The 15,218-nt window shown below is 42.8% G+C and overlaps 1 protein-coding gene across 1 annotated transcript in view; it reads left to right on the forward strand.

The window, feature by feature from the left end:
- The first annotated feature begins 1,522 nt into the window (after nt 1-1,522).
- Nucleotides 1,523-15,218, forward strand: part of LOC124052955 (glutamate receptor ionotropic, NMDA 2C-like) — a 41,893-nt gene continuing 28,197 nt past the window's right edge. Inside the window, exons 1-3 of the mRNA XM_046377786.1 lie at nt 1,523-2,887; nt 9,997-10,369; nt 11,301-11,399. Coding sequence (XP_046233742.1) covers nt 10,013-10,369; nt 11,301-11,399 — 456 coding nt within the window. The 5' untranslated portion in view covers nt 1,523-2,887; nt 9,997-10,012. The remainder of the gene's footprint in view (nt 2,888-9,996; nt 10,370-11,300; nt 11,400-15,218) is intronic.

Consider the following 15,218-nt stretch of genomic DNA (forward strand, 5'->3'; position numbering starts at 1 on the left):
GACAGTAAATCAATAGTATGAAAATAATTAGCTCTAATCTAATGCTAAACTTACAGTTCAGGTCTCCAATATCTGCAGTAATATCAGAGTCATAAAATCAGAATATGACAACAACAGTAACAACAACGTGAAGCAAAATGATCTCAACTCAAAGGCCCAGCAGCTCTTTGAGCTTTCCACCACATCTCATGATGTCCTTAATCTTTGTCTCATTTTCTAACTCCGCTTGGTTCGACTTCAGGAAATCTTCCAGAAAAATCTGGATGTGCGTAAGGCTGCAACTTGTAGAGCATTTCTATATGCAGCACGATTTTTAAGCCAATTCTGTTGTGGTCAGATTGGTGAAAGCATTTGTTAATTTGCTTATTTTTGCATTTTCTGCATAACAAAAATGGATAAAACAAAGATTTTCTTATATAAAGCAGTGAATTCTCACATTGGTGAAGTTGGAGCTGGTGATTGTTTGGCATCGTTGTTTTGAAAACTAGCTTAAACATTAATGGACTTCTTTCAGTTAATATAAATAATTAAGAGTTTCTTCAGTGGCTTTCCATCAGAGCTTTACAAACTTGGGAAACTTGGGAATAATCTTACATTTCACAAACACAGAAAGACCAGCAACTGTTGAAGGGATGGCATTTGAGCGAAAAATAAACTTTCTTAAATATTCTCTCTCGACACCTACTGATGTTGTAACCTAACTGTCGGCTGCAAGATAACGACTGGTTAGCCATTTAGCAGTATGCCAAAAAAAAGTCTAAGAAGGTGATTAGCAGCCACTGTAAGAGTTCAATATTTCTTAGTGATTTCTATTGGATTGTTCACCAGACACCACAGTCGTCCCTCTAATGTCACAGCTTAAAGTCTCAAATGGTTTCTGTGTTTTCTATCAACAGTCAAGATTCAAGATTCAAGATTCAAGATTCAAGAGTCTTTATTGTCATTATGCAAGCATAACGAAATTTTGTGCAGATTCTCAGCTTCAAAACACACTTATAAATAGAAAAAATTAAAATTGCACACCTTATTAAAAAAATATATAAAAATATAAAATGCAAAGTACAAAATACAGAGTGAGGTAGATAAAAGTGCACTTAGTGCCAGACTATGTGTATGAGTGTTTCACTGTAGGGGGGTCCAAGGTGAATGAGATGTTCATGACTGTGGAAAAATGAATTCACACTGATAAACAATGGACAGACGTGGGCCCTGACTGGGAAAAAACAACAACAACAACAACAACAAAAAAAACACTTTTAATGGGACTCATTTTGGAACAGTTGATGTTAAAAGGGAAAAGGAAGAAAGAGAAAAGGCAGGGATACGAAACGAAACAGCACAGAGCTACAGTGAGGTGATTTAAGGCAAAGAAGGCAGGATACGTGACAGGATGAAGGTGAATAATACCGAGAAAACGGGAGCAAAAGTGGGCTGGGAGACGAGGAGGAGGAGGAGGAGGAGGAGGGGTTGTGCTGAAGTGAGCGAGAGGGAGGAGAGGAAGGGAGGCAGGCTAAATCCTCACACCATTATTATCAGGACTCACATGCAGCCCCTCCTGTGATGGAGTGAGAGGAGATAGAAAGAGATAAAGAAAAGATGGAGTTAAAGAGGAAATGGAAAGCAGGATTACTGGTGTGACAGCACCGGCAGATGAGCGGCAGAGCAACGGTGAGGGAGAGAGAGAGAAACTCTGGTGGGAAAAAAACAACAACAAATCAGTGCAACAGGATGAGGACCTGCTAGTGCACAGCCGGCCCGACCCCGCAGACCTGCCATCTGTCCCGCTGTTCTCTCCGTGTTCCCGACGCGCCCACCATCACCTAACATCTGGATCACCTTACATCCATATGGGAGAGAGACTGAGGGGAGGGGGCAGAAAACCCAAATCACATCCTCCCCTCATCCTTTTTTGATCACACAGGACCCGAGGTGGCTCGACATCACCGAGGAGGGTGACCACCTCACTGCGGAGTACCATCACTTCAGGGGCTGATAGCTGGACCAAAGGAGGGAAAAACTTTTTTCTCCAAAGATGCAGACGCGTGCACAGGACCCTTTCCTCAACTGTCTGTGAGATTTTCTAACTTCCCATGGATCTGTTGCATCTCTTGCCCCCGTGCAGGGAGAGGGAAAAGGAGACAGAGGAGGTGGAGAGGGGGAGAAAGGAGGAGACGGCGGAGAAGCGTCACCGCCGCCGCTGCTGAAGTGTTACCGGCGTTTGTGCTCCACCACTGAAGAGGCATTTTATCACTCCTCACCAACCCCCACCGCCCCCTGCCCTCCCCCCTTTTCGCTCCTCTCCTCATCCAACCAGCAGGGAGCCTGAGGGATACAGACAGAGAGCTAAACACCGTGGGTTCATGCACATATGCACACAAAACACACACAAACAGTGACTGGCTGCTTGTCTAGGGGCTCCCGCACCTCTCTGTCTTCTGTCACCCTCCTTTTTCCATCTCTTCCCTCCTCTCCTCTCCCATTTTGATGTCCCGTCCTCACCTTTGTGACCACTTGTAAACACGCTCTTCGCTGTGACACACACACACACAGAAAAGAAGATGATGTGACAGAAGGGCGAAGAAAGTGAGGAGTTGGGAAGAGAGAGATTTTTTGGAGAAGCAGGGAGATCACACAGGCTTGCTGTCACGTTGTGAAGTCCTCCAGGGGAGTGTGCCGACATCCACAGCACACACACACACACTGATAACCGACTCGCTCTCACACAGGCACTTGGTCTAAATGCGTACTCCTACAGGTGCTGAGAGGGGAGAGAGGCAGGTGAAAACCGGGTGAAAAGGAGAGAAATATAAAGAGACATTTTGGAGGAAGGAGGCTGGTGAACGATGGAGCAGCAGGAGTTCAAGTTGGATGACGCCAGAAAACGCAGGTAAGTCTGTCACACGCGTAGCACACGCTGCCACACACTCTTTTTCTGCCACTTAATCTGATCCACTGTCAGGAATTCATGCTTTATATATAAGTGAGGGGGACAGATATGGAGCAACAGATACCAGAAGCTCAGAGGGGATATGAGAGAAGACGCACAGTGTGAGTTCAGTCAGACTTTCCGTTTTCATAAGTGAAGAGTTTCCTCGAGAGAAAGCTCCCATCTGCTGCTGACAGAAACAGAACAGCCAGTTGTTACTATAACAGGAACTACAGTAAGAGGACGTATTAGCATATTTTCTCTCTGAGGTTTGGCTTGTGTGTGTGTGTTCACACAGTCCTTCTCTACCTGCACGCACACTTGCTCAATACGACTCATTTATTTATGGATTATGGATGTTACAGTTGCAGTGTTTTCCTGTCGTATCAGTTATCTGGTAATGCTCATTGATTTGTCCCATAAGCTGAATGTAGCGGCTCTCATTTTTCTCCATTAGTGACAGAAGCTCCTCTCTGCTCCAGTTTACAAATATCATGTTTCAGCATCAGGAACCACAGTTTGTTTTAGCTACATTCTTCACAGTAATGAAGATCCGTGGTTCCCAAGCTGAGGTTTGCGGCTCCGCCAAGAGCTCACGAGATAAATCTGTGGGGTCATAAGAAGATTAATGAGACAATAAAGGTGAAAAAAAGGCTGCACAAGTCACAGGTACAAGAGGTTCAAACATGAGTTCAAAAGGACCTCAAGTTGATGACAAGGGATGAAAGAAGAAAAAACACATTTATCTTACACAATTGAATATTTTTATTATTATTATTATATTTTGATTAATTTTTTCATTTTTAGCTACCTTTATCTCTAAATGCTTCCTGAGAATGCAAACTGATGCAGTTTAAAGATATCATGTTGCAACATCCTACACCACAGTCTGACCAGCAGTCATGAAGTGGTTTTAAAACCTGAAGGTCAAAGGGCCCCCACGAGGGCAGCAAAACTGTGGTTATTTTTATGACTTTTATAAATTTTTGTGATTTTTTTTGTGAACTACTGGACTAACTAACAGGTTGTATTGCAACACCATGGTGACACAGACTAACACAAGATGGCAAGGAGATGAACCTTTAAAAGGAAAAAAATTCTCTCCCAAAAAGTAGATTTTTAATTATTTCTTTCTTTTCTGACAAATATTGGACAGTTTTACTTTACTTTAAAAAAAACCTTTAAATGAAACAAACAAACAAAGAATTGAAAATTAAGCTTTTCAAAGCTCATCCTGCACCTGTGATAATGGGCTGAAAGTAGATGTTTTATGTTAAAGAGCCACAAGCCAAAACGGATGTGGACCACTGACAGTCAGGAGTGAATGAATGCATGCTCGCGCCATTTTCAGCGTCTGTTTTAAGCAGGTGAGGCAGCAGACTGTGTGTCACTGGGATTTTCATTGCTTTACATTTAACTGGTAGCGGATCTAGAAATGACCCCCATCCTGTCAACGTCACTCATCTCAGCTGCTCCGTCCGGCCTGCAACGATTTCCTGTAAAGCTGTCAAGTCTTGATGTGTGAGAGCAGAAACCCACAGGGAGACGGAGTTGCAGTGGTAGCTGTTAAAACTCTAATTATGATAAATTTATGTTGGAGACGTTACGTGATGTGTTTCATAATAAGCTCAGGGGTTAAGCATGACATGCTCATTTATTCATATTGTGAGTTTAATTTGTGTGTTTATTAGCTGTGTGTGTGTGTTGGGACATGTGCATGAGCGTGAACACAAATCAACCTGTCTTCCATAATTCATCCATGAGGAGGAGAGACGGAAGGATGGCAGGATAGATGGAGGAAAAGAGGGGTGGAGCAGCTGAGCTGGCTGACGGTGGCAGAGTCCTGGTCCTGGCTCAGACTCTGTGGTGTGTTTGCGGTCATATAGCACATAACTGTTTTAATGATGACTTCAGGAAAGGGTGATGGAGGAGCTTTGAGCGGAGCCTCATTAATCCAAAGTAAGATTGAAGTTGTTTATTCCCCCCACTGATGTGTATTTAATTTCTAATTCATTTTTACTAGATATCCACAAACACGCTACACTTACAGTGGTATCTGAAAGGACGAACCCATTGCTTGCCTCCATTACTCATAAAGTTTGTTCATGAAAGAATGAGGCTTCCCATCCATTTAGTCTAACTTCAACTTTAGCAGTTTCAACTATGAGGTGATGAACACATTAATCCAATGACTGTAATCCAGGTATTCTGAAATGAATCTTTCTGCATGATGACTATATTTGGTATATTTAGTATAATTTGTTGCCAGTAGTTTTGAATGCATAACTCAGTCGCTACTTGTAGAGCACTTCTATACTGTGGTATCACTACTTTTAATTAATTAAAACCCCCAAGTATTTTATTTTACATCTCTAAGTATGGCTTCCCTACACAGCAAAGGCATTATTACACACGAAATGCTCAAAATAATGCAGTAATTAGGAATTTCCATTATCTGTGAGCGCACCAGCATCAGGAAATGAAATCAGTGCTGCAGAGTAAGTTTTCTTACTGGGATTTCTTAAATAAATGAGCTCTGGAGAATTCTGATGCTCCATGCAGCTGTCAGAGCGCCAAGCCTGCAGTATGCTGATGAGAGGAAGACCATATATTAATACTGGGCCACTAATTCAAGTGCCCTAATTAATGCAATCAAATCAGTTTCAATGAAGCTGTGAGGGAAAAAAAAACAAGGTTTAATGCAGACATGTTGATAATTCTCTGGTGATGATGCTCATCCCATCAACTCGATCCTCTCTGCTCATTTCCTCTCCAGGCCCCCTGGGGACTCAGAGTAAAGACTCCATCATATCCCAGCTAAGTAGTTGAATAACTTAATATTCCCTACTGTACATATACTGTATGTCCCAGGAGGTATATGGTACTTAAACAGAGGACAGATGTGATCAGCAGCAGCTGAACATGTGGTCCAACAGGTTTCAGGTCCCACTGTTATGCAGGAGTTACAAGGAAGAATCTTATTTTTCTATTCTCTTTTCAGACATTTAAAAGTGCTGCATGCCAACTGTTTAATGAACAAGCCAGACTTTGGGCTTCAACTCACTTCATGTCTACTTTCAAGCAGTGGCTCACGACTTTTCTTTTGGCTCATGAACACCACAAAGGCCTGCTACAGGTTGCATTAGCAGAAAAGGGAAGAAGAATTCAGTGGAAGATTGATTTTGCATTAGGATGTTTTATGTAATACTTTGAGACTGTCTGAGTTTAAGAGGCTGAAAAGATTCAGTATTACTTAGCTTAAAAGATGACAAATTTTTACAGGAGTTTATGTAGCGAGTCATATACGCTTTTCCTGATCTGACCGCAGGGCCGCATCATTTCTCTGTGCCTTTGGGGCAAATTACTGTTGAAAAATAAATGAGTTGTGTGGTGTAAGAACTCTGTAGTTAAGGTTTGGCTTGGTTTACAGACAGATCATGGCTTCGGATAATATTGCTTGCTCTTTTTAGACACTTAAAGGTCAGACACATTAATCGGTTAATGTACTCTTGATGAACTTCTGTCATTCAATAAATCACCTCTAAATCTTATTGAGAACTTTGATAATCAACGCACAGCCCATGAGAGCGAGCATCTATCCTCAGCAGTGACTGAGGATAGATGCTGTAGGTAGGTTGATGAAGCGTGACTCTGATGTTGCAGGTTTTTCCTCATTTGCCGGCGCTGTCACACAGTAATCCTGTTGTTCTTTTCTCCAATGTTCTGTGATGTCTTCCAAGATTTATCACTGCGGCTGCACGGTTAGTTTCCATTAGACTGCAGGAGGAATTTGGATGCGTGTAGTCATTTCAAGGCTGACGCAGGTACAGTCTTACGTGGGTCCCACAGGGAGAGTTTATCCCACACGGCAGAGCTGCGCTCCATCTGGATATCTCCATAATAATCAAAAACCGGATGCATGCGCTGCCACGCTCGCTCGCTCGCTCTGCCTGCGCACGCGGATACTTTATTTGGAAAATTAAGTGCACAGACACAACAGGATTTAAGGATAGTGTGATTACACAATTTTTCATAGTAAGTGTAATGTTTTCCTCTCTGTCTGGCTGATACATAAGGAGATAGTCAGCTGACTGTTTTTTGTGTGATTAAAATTCAGATGCAACACAATGTGCTGCCTCTCTCGTGTTCTCATCCTTTTCTATGTCGTAATCACACTCTGTTATATTGCTGCTAATCTGTAGCAGACAAACCCGCTCTGTCAACCTCCTAGGCACCACCACCCCCACCACACACACACACACACACACACACACACACACTCACACACAGCTAATCTGAAGCCCCATTATGCTGCCTTTTCCCAGAGATTATACTGCTAACTGAACACTTGACCTGCTCATATGATCCACCCAGTCAGGATTCATCTGTTTGCACTCTCTTTCGGTCTTTCTCACTCTTTCTACCTTTCTCCTGTTTCTGCATTTACTCTCAGATTTAGTTTTGCTTATCCAGGCTACTTTGTGAGTGTTTGTACAAATCACACACACTTAAAATACATTGCTTTACCTGCATTGCTGTCATTTGTGCAGTACTGTTTGCAAATGCAGAAAGCTTGAATTCTTAGTCACATGTAACACATAACAATTTACAAAAGGATTTACCTTAACAAATGATTAATGTATAGTAGTGAGAAAGCTGAATTTGCGCACATGTATTTACTGTCACATAAACCACTGAATTAAATGGAAATCCATAGGTGTACAAAAACTCAAGAAAAAAGATATTTACCACATCAACGAATCTCCACAAGAAAAGATACACTCTGTGTTTGTTTGTTTTCAGAATATGAGCATATTCTGATTCACAGACTTTAATAATGTCACATAAGCAACACCAAACCAAAAGGATATCAGGTTGTCCCCATCTGCAATATTAATATAACTCTGCAACACTGTTGTAAAATTAGCTATATGCACATCTGTGGCTGATAAATAAATGAGTGGGTTGAGGTGTTACCTGTTTTTTTCTGCTTTATTGTACAGAAAAGTTCATATTTATCTTACATCTACACTTTTGTTTTACTTTTTATTATTTAAAATACAATTGAATTCTGTTTGCCTCATGTCTTTCCTTTCCGAGTTTAGCAGCATGGGGGTTTGTTTGTTTTTAATCTCCACCTAGCACTAGTGGGTGGAGGTTGAACGGCTGCTCTGTGCTCACATCAAGATATAATGATTCAGTGAGGACAAATAAAGGGATCTCAGTGAGTCAAAACAAGGAGTCCCAGGATTTACAAGAGAAAAAGTGTAAGACAGCTTTTTGAAAAGTGTAAAATCAGCACGAACTCCCTGGAAAAACTGCAAAAAAAAAAAAATCTCAGTTTTAGACGTTGAGATATGCTTCCTCCAACAAACTCCTGTCTATATGGAATATATGGGCGGCTGAATATGACCAAATGTTTAAAATGTCACTATATGCAGATGACACTGCTGAAAATACAGAACTCAAGGAATAAAATGTGCAACATCATTTACCATTTGCAAGCTCAAATATCTTGAAGAAAATATAATCAAAATGTCTTTAAATTGTGGAACCAAACATCAGCTACACAGCATTAACAAAAAGACACAAAACTATGAAGAAATCCTTAATAAAGGCTGCTTTATGTCCATCATTCGAGCCATAACCCTATATTGACTGAAGGACAATCCATCAACAGCATCTAATAACTGCGATGGATTGTCTTTTAAAAGGTTTCAAACTGTATATTTATTGCTGTTAACACCTAAAGCCCAGGAGCTTAAAACCTTATTAAGATGAATGATTGATATGCCAGGAGCTTGAAGAGTGAGAAGGGACGGGACACATTTAACCCAGTGTTGCTTTGAAAGCAGCTTTGAATCAAAGCTGGGAGGTGCTCTTAATTACCAGGGCGTCTCTGATGGCCACAGAGAAGACCGACACTCCATATAAAACCTCCTACAAAATATGTATGTGAAGATCTTCATTTGCCATAAGAAAGCACACCTGCCTCCATCAAAGCTTCAAAGGTATTGATTCAGTAAGGAAAGATCTTCAAACAGCAAACATTTGATTGAAGCGGCTTGCTGCAGCTGCAAATGGTGAAGATATACTCATTAATGAGAGCTGTACATTGAGAAAAATAATTAGGTGTTGATTATAAAAGAGGAAATGACCCAAAATTGAAATTCTAGGCTTGAAAAATTTTAACGTATCACCATTTGTCTTCTTTAAGCTGACATTTTAACAGTTTAACAGTTTAACAGTTATAGCTCTTTTTGGGAGTAAAGGGGGAATTAAGATGATCTTACTTTAGAGCCAAAAAGTCTGCAGAAGGTGGAGATCAGAGTTGATGGAGGGGTTAATAAAACATCACACTTTAACAGGGTTTAAAGTGATTTGGAAGAGCAGAAACAATTTCATCCCATTTTTTAAAATCTCTGACAACTACGACATAGTTACCAAGTGGATCTGTCAACATGTGTGCATGTAATTAAATTAGCTGAAAGTCATCAGAGCTGGAGTTTTACATTTGCAACAACCATATGTTGGTTCACGGGGGCATTACGTACTAGTTTACAGATTTCAACTGCAATTAGTGTTGTATCTCGGTGGCTTGGCCGATGACGCCAAACCACGTGAAGAGAAGCTGGCCGCAGTAATGTAATGTAATGTAATGTAATGCAATGCAATCCCAACGATGAGGGTCGAGGACCTGTGTGACAGTTTTGGCATTCTGCTTTTACTCAGTGTGTGTGTGTGTGTGTGCACGCTGAATTGTGTAGAGATGGAGAGGTGATTACAGTCATGACACTGGGGGTTGGATTATGGAGGATTACATGCACGCATACTTGCGCACACTGACACACACACAGTCCTCCTCATGACACAAGAAGCTAAATGCACGGCTAATACTGTCATACAAAAGGGTCAGAGAGAGAAATAAGGGAAGGATATGCGCTGACAGATTAGGATGAATTATGTCAAAAACATCATAAAAGTAAAGCAGCTTGTGTATTTGACTGTTGCTCTCTTTCCTGTCGTTCTCCCTTCCTCCCTCACCCTCTTCTTCTACCCCTCCTTTCCAGGCAGTAGGCTGCCAACATGGCCATTCCCAGGGGACGTCCCCCTCCCTCCCCTTGGCCTCCTCTCTTCCTCCTCCTCCTCTTCATCATCCTCCTCCTCTCCTCCCCGCTGCCCCTGCAGGCACGGCCGCTCCTCCTCCACCCGTCCATCAACGTGGCGGTGGTGTTCAGCGGCTCCAGCTACCAGAATGAGGTCAGAGGTCGTCTCAGTGGGGAAAACTTTGTCGACCTGCCCGTAGTGGTCAGCCCAGTGACCGTGCTGGTCAACGACACCAACCCCCGTGACCTTCTGACACACCTCTGCGATACTATGGCAACGGAGAGGCTGCACGGTGTCGTGTTTGAGGATGATGTGGGCTCTGGTGCCGGAGCTCAGGTAAAAAGGTTTTATGCATTTATGGGCTTTCTGATAAAACATCCTCTCCAGAGTCATGGTTTTCAGTCACCCACATCTGTGTTCCCTAAAGCTGCACAAGGCAACATTTTAATGCAAAAAAAAAAAAAAAAGCATGCATCCTGTCAGCTTACAGCACATAGTCGGGCTGCAAAAAAGAAGATCTAATTGAGATGCCAAGCCTGTACTATATTTGCTCAGATTGAATTATGGTGTTGGTTGGATTTCAGATCATAAAGGGAGAAGAACTGACATCAAATCATAAAAGCAAAATATAAATAGTCCCTGAAACAGCACTTCTACCAGGGGAAGGACTGTTCAAAGAACTTTAAAGAAATGTTACTTCACTGTGAAATTACTCTTCACTGGTGGCATATATTAGCTGCTCCTCCACCTGAAAACATGACTCAGTATCAGACTCAAAATGAGCAAATCAGCCCAGCTGTCATGAAATTGTAGATGGCTTTATTGTAAACAGAGCTCACCTTCAGTGTTGCATTTTCTTCCTCAAATAACATTTCAAAGACAAACAAACAAAAAAAAATTGAAACCTGAATTGTTTGTTGTTCTCTTCTTCACTACCTTTCCATCCATCACCTGGATGCTCATGTATGTGCGCAAAAACAATCAAAACAGTGACCCACTAACAAAATTGCTGCTCCAAGTGCTAGCAGTGGTCGGCAAACTCCTCTTGTACTTCTCATCCTGGTTGTCTTAAAGGATGTTTCTGAAGAGCAAATTACGTTTTTGGAAAATAAACAAAAGCCCCCGAAAAGTAATGAGTCGATCACTTGGTGAGAGTATTTTGTGGGCCAGCTGTTTCCAAGACTGAGAATGAACTTGAACCGTTTTGGTTTGGACTATCTCACCATGGCAATCAAATTTCACCTGAATCTGCCTGTTTTGTCTTCAGGTGGCAGAAGTGGCTCAGATCCTGGACTTCCTCTCCACTCAAACAGCTCTGCCGATCGTGGGCATAAGTGGTGGCTCTGCAGTTGTCATACCCTACAAGGTACTGTCAAAATGATGACCCGACCATTGGCCCGTCTCCACCCTGGATCCTGCATTTTTGAGTCCCAGAGGTGTTGACATAACATTTGTCACAAACAGTATCACAAGCAAATAAGCAAGCAAGAAAAAAAAAGATTGTTGTAACAAGATGAAAAACAACCCGTGATGTAAACCCTGTCAGCGGCAGCACCCGCCCTTCACAGCCTCCTGTCTTAGTCAGACCTCTTCCACGCTGGCATCATTCAGCTTAAAACAACCTAAGTGGGTCAGAGCGGTGAAACCTACTTTGGCAAGCAACTCTGTGCATGCAAATATTTGAATATGAGCAATACAGATGGGTGAATTATCAGTGATGACTGCAGCCATCGACCCTCATCAACTCCTCTAATCCTCGGCTGGGAAAAGTCTGAGTTGTGGGAAAAGGGAAAGTTTGGGGAGGGGAGACAAGTGGCTACGGGCGACTTGCGCCTCAATCAGTCAAAACCCTGCACGCTTGAAGAGCAGCAGGTTTTTCCTGTTATGATTTAGCATGTATCTCATTGATGAATGGAATGGAGAGCAGTGTGCTGTGCAGTTAGATTGTAAAGAAAAGATTGATGACACCAGACTGATTCTTAATCTGTACTTTTTCCTCCACTTAGTTGCAAAATGGCTCCATCCCTTGTTCCTCTCACGCTCCATGCTTTCTGCTTCTTTTCCCTTCCTTCCTTTAATTGCTTAACTGCCATCATCAACACCTTGTATTTATAGAACCAACTCTCACACGTAGAAACACACATGCAAATGAACACCCTCACATAGAGCACATACACACAGCCAAATGGATGCATTCCTGCACCCATCTACCACCAGAAGCATCCAAAATGAGCTAAAAAGTGCAGCTAATGTGGCTGGGAGAGGTGGATTTCACCCCCAGGCAGCATTTTGTAAACTACAGCATGTTGTATTTATCAGCTTCCTGTTAATCAAAAGGTATCTGCAGATGTCACGTCATAGATGGGTATTAAACAGGAGGAGACGTAGCTGCAGGAGGGTGATTGATTTGCTGTATTTTGATGGCGGAGCAGGAAAGGCAGTGTGAGTAAAGAAGAGACAGAGAGAGGAGAAAGATGCTTCGATGAAGCTTGGCTGACAGCTGCCTGAAGGCAGTGTTTTACTGTCTCGCAGAGAAGTCTCCCTTCCCTCTTTCAGGAGTGAGATAGTCAATTTTGCTTCCTCTCTTACTCTGTCTTTCCCATATTTCTTCCTTTTTGTCTCTCTGTCCACTTCCTCTCTCATTTCCCCTTCTTTCCACACTTCCCTTTAGTCTCTCTATCCCTTCAGTTTTTCCATTTTTCCCCTCCATCACCTTTACTCCCTGATACAGTTGAATCCAGTTCTCTTCGCTCTGTTGTGCACCGGCTGAATCCATTAAGGCTGTGGCTTGAAGCGAGGGGCCTGTGCTCCTTTCTGCTCTCTCGGCACTCCAGGACTCCATTAAACTGTTAATTAGACCCTTCAGGAGGCTGAACCCCCCCCTCCATAGCTCTTATCATTCACCCCGAACTTCAAACCATTCCTTCTATTTTTCTCTTTCTCGCCCTTTTCCTTGCATAACCTCCCTCTTCCCTCTACCCGTCACTGCTTCATCTTAAAATTGGCAAGGAGTGCTTCATATTTACCCCAGATGTACTTTTGATACTCGTCTCAGGCAGTTCTTCCACTCTGTAAAGTGTATCTTAGACTCCACAATATCAGGGGCAAAGTTCGCCGGTTATCAACAGTCTCTGGTTTGTCGCTTCCAGAGCCAGTCACTTCTGGTTCAGTCCTGGCTGTTTAACCTCTTTGCTCAACAGCGGAAAAAGACAAATGTGCAGATGTTATCTGCCGTACTGAGCGCCCAAAGTTTTGAGCGACAGTTCTCTATATAGCACAAAGAGAAGGTCTGCCTGTTGAAGGCCTCATTCAGACCTCCTACTCACTAACTCTCGGTCTCTTTCTTTCTCTTATGCACTCTTTTGTTGTCAGCAAGGAGGAAAAAAACAGCTTGTCAGAGGTGTCTTGCACAATGGGACAGGTGTATTGGATGGAGAAAGACATATGTGCTAGTGCATGATTCTCTTAGGGGATAAAAGAGCTCAATAGTGCTTGATTATCAATAGCCTGATGATGATGAATATCTTTGATGGTGGGTTTAAAAAGAAGCAGCACCCACCCGGGCCGCCTATTTATGGTTCCTGTCTCAGTGATCTCTCTATGGCAAACAACAAGGAAGGAGGGAATGAGACAAAGATGAAAAGACTGAAGGGAGGAGAGGAAGTGTGTCTTTTGTCAGACGGCGCACACATCAAGCGGAGGCAAAAGAAGAGGAAATGAGAGAGAGCGAAGAATGGCTGGGAAGATGCATAAAGACTGCTCAATAGGGCTTGCAAGGGAGAGAGAGCAAAAAATATTGCAGCGTGTCTCTCTGAGGAGTTGGAAATCAGAGGTTGAGTGTTTTTTTGTCTTTGTGTAAGTGCTTGTGTTCTTGGCTGGCTGGCTGTGAGTCATTGCAGTGTGCTGGGTGATCATTAGAGGGTGCTGTCTCCAGATGTTGAGTCATGGGAGCAGTAGAGCGGGAGACAAAGGGAGGAGAAGGAATAGGAGGCAAGGGAGGGAGGAGGGAGGAAACTGCCCACGGAAACAAGAAACTTCACTAACAATAAAACTCTCATTTATTCAGCACTATCTGATAAATGAGAGCTCCAGTTATGATGGAAGGGATTATGATAATAACTGGCATCAAGGTCTGATGTATCTCCAAATCTGGTGATTTTTCTGTTTTCAAAGACACAATGTGGCCTAAAGGAAGTCTTTGGCTTCTGGGAAGGCATTTGTCGCACTGCATGAATTCAGCCAATTCAGAGTATTAAAGAGGTCGAGCATTGATGTTGTCGCCCAGCTTGCAGTCTGTTCATCCCAAAGCTGCGGGATGAGGTCAGCTGACGTCAGGGCTGTGCAGGACAGTCAAGATCTGCCACGTCAAACTGGGAAAATCCTCCCCAAACTGTTGCCACAAATTTGGAAACACACTGTTTCCTAAAACACAGAGAGGTCTCCAGGGAGGCTGGGTGAGCGGGGATCCAAGGTGAGGAGGATAAAGCAGGACTGGCATCTGGGACTAAGTTACAGTCACAAGCGGCTTCATCGGGCAGAAGAAACAGCAAACCAGCTTGGAAATGGCAGAGCTGAGTATAAGAAGAGGTCCAGATAGGGTGATGAGGTGCAGCTGGTGGCTCTGCCCTCACTCTGGTGCACCTGCAGACAATCATCCACACATTCACACTCACAGAGAAAGAGAGAGAGAGCTGCTCGGAGGGAGACAGCAGGATACCGAGGGACTGCAGATGATGCTAAGGGGGCAGATGTAACCAAAATTATAAACTAGCAGCAGATGGAGTAAAAGACCTCACACACCTGTTAGTGAAAGTTTTTGGGAGGTAAAACCTGCGCTCTGATGGAAGCACATTGAACCAACTGTGTGAAAGCTGCTTGGAGTCCAGTAAAATAACTAGAGCTCTCCACAAGGCAGTCTGATAGGAATGAAGATCATTCAGACTGGCACCAATGACTTTATGGTCTTGGGGAACTTCACCTACATCCTCCTTAAAAATGCACCAGGCTTCAAATAGGTTTTTAAAAAGTGACTTTTTTGAGATTAGTGAATGATGATGATTCGCAGCACATTGAAAAGAACAACTGCTTTGGTAAAACCAGTTTACTCTTACTACTATTAGTAGTATAGTAAAAACATTTTATTATGGCTGCTGTGAATCATGGTGGAAGAGATCAGATTAATTAA

The sequence above is a fragment of the Scatophagus argus genome, chromosome 21 (assembly GCF_020382885.2).
Source record: "Scatophagus argus isolate fScaArg1 chromosome 21, fScaArg1.pri, whole genome shotgun sequence".
Taxonomy (NCBI): domain Eukaryota; kingdom Metazoa; phylum Chordata; class Actinopteri; family Scatophagidae; genus Scatophagus; species Scatophagus argus.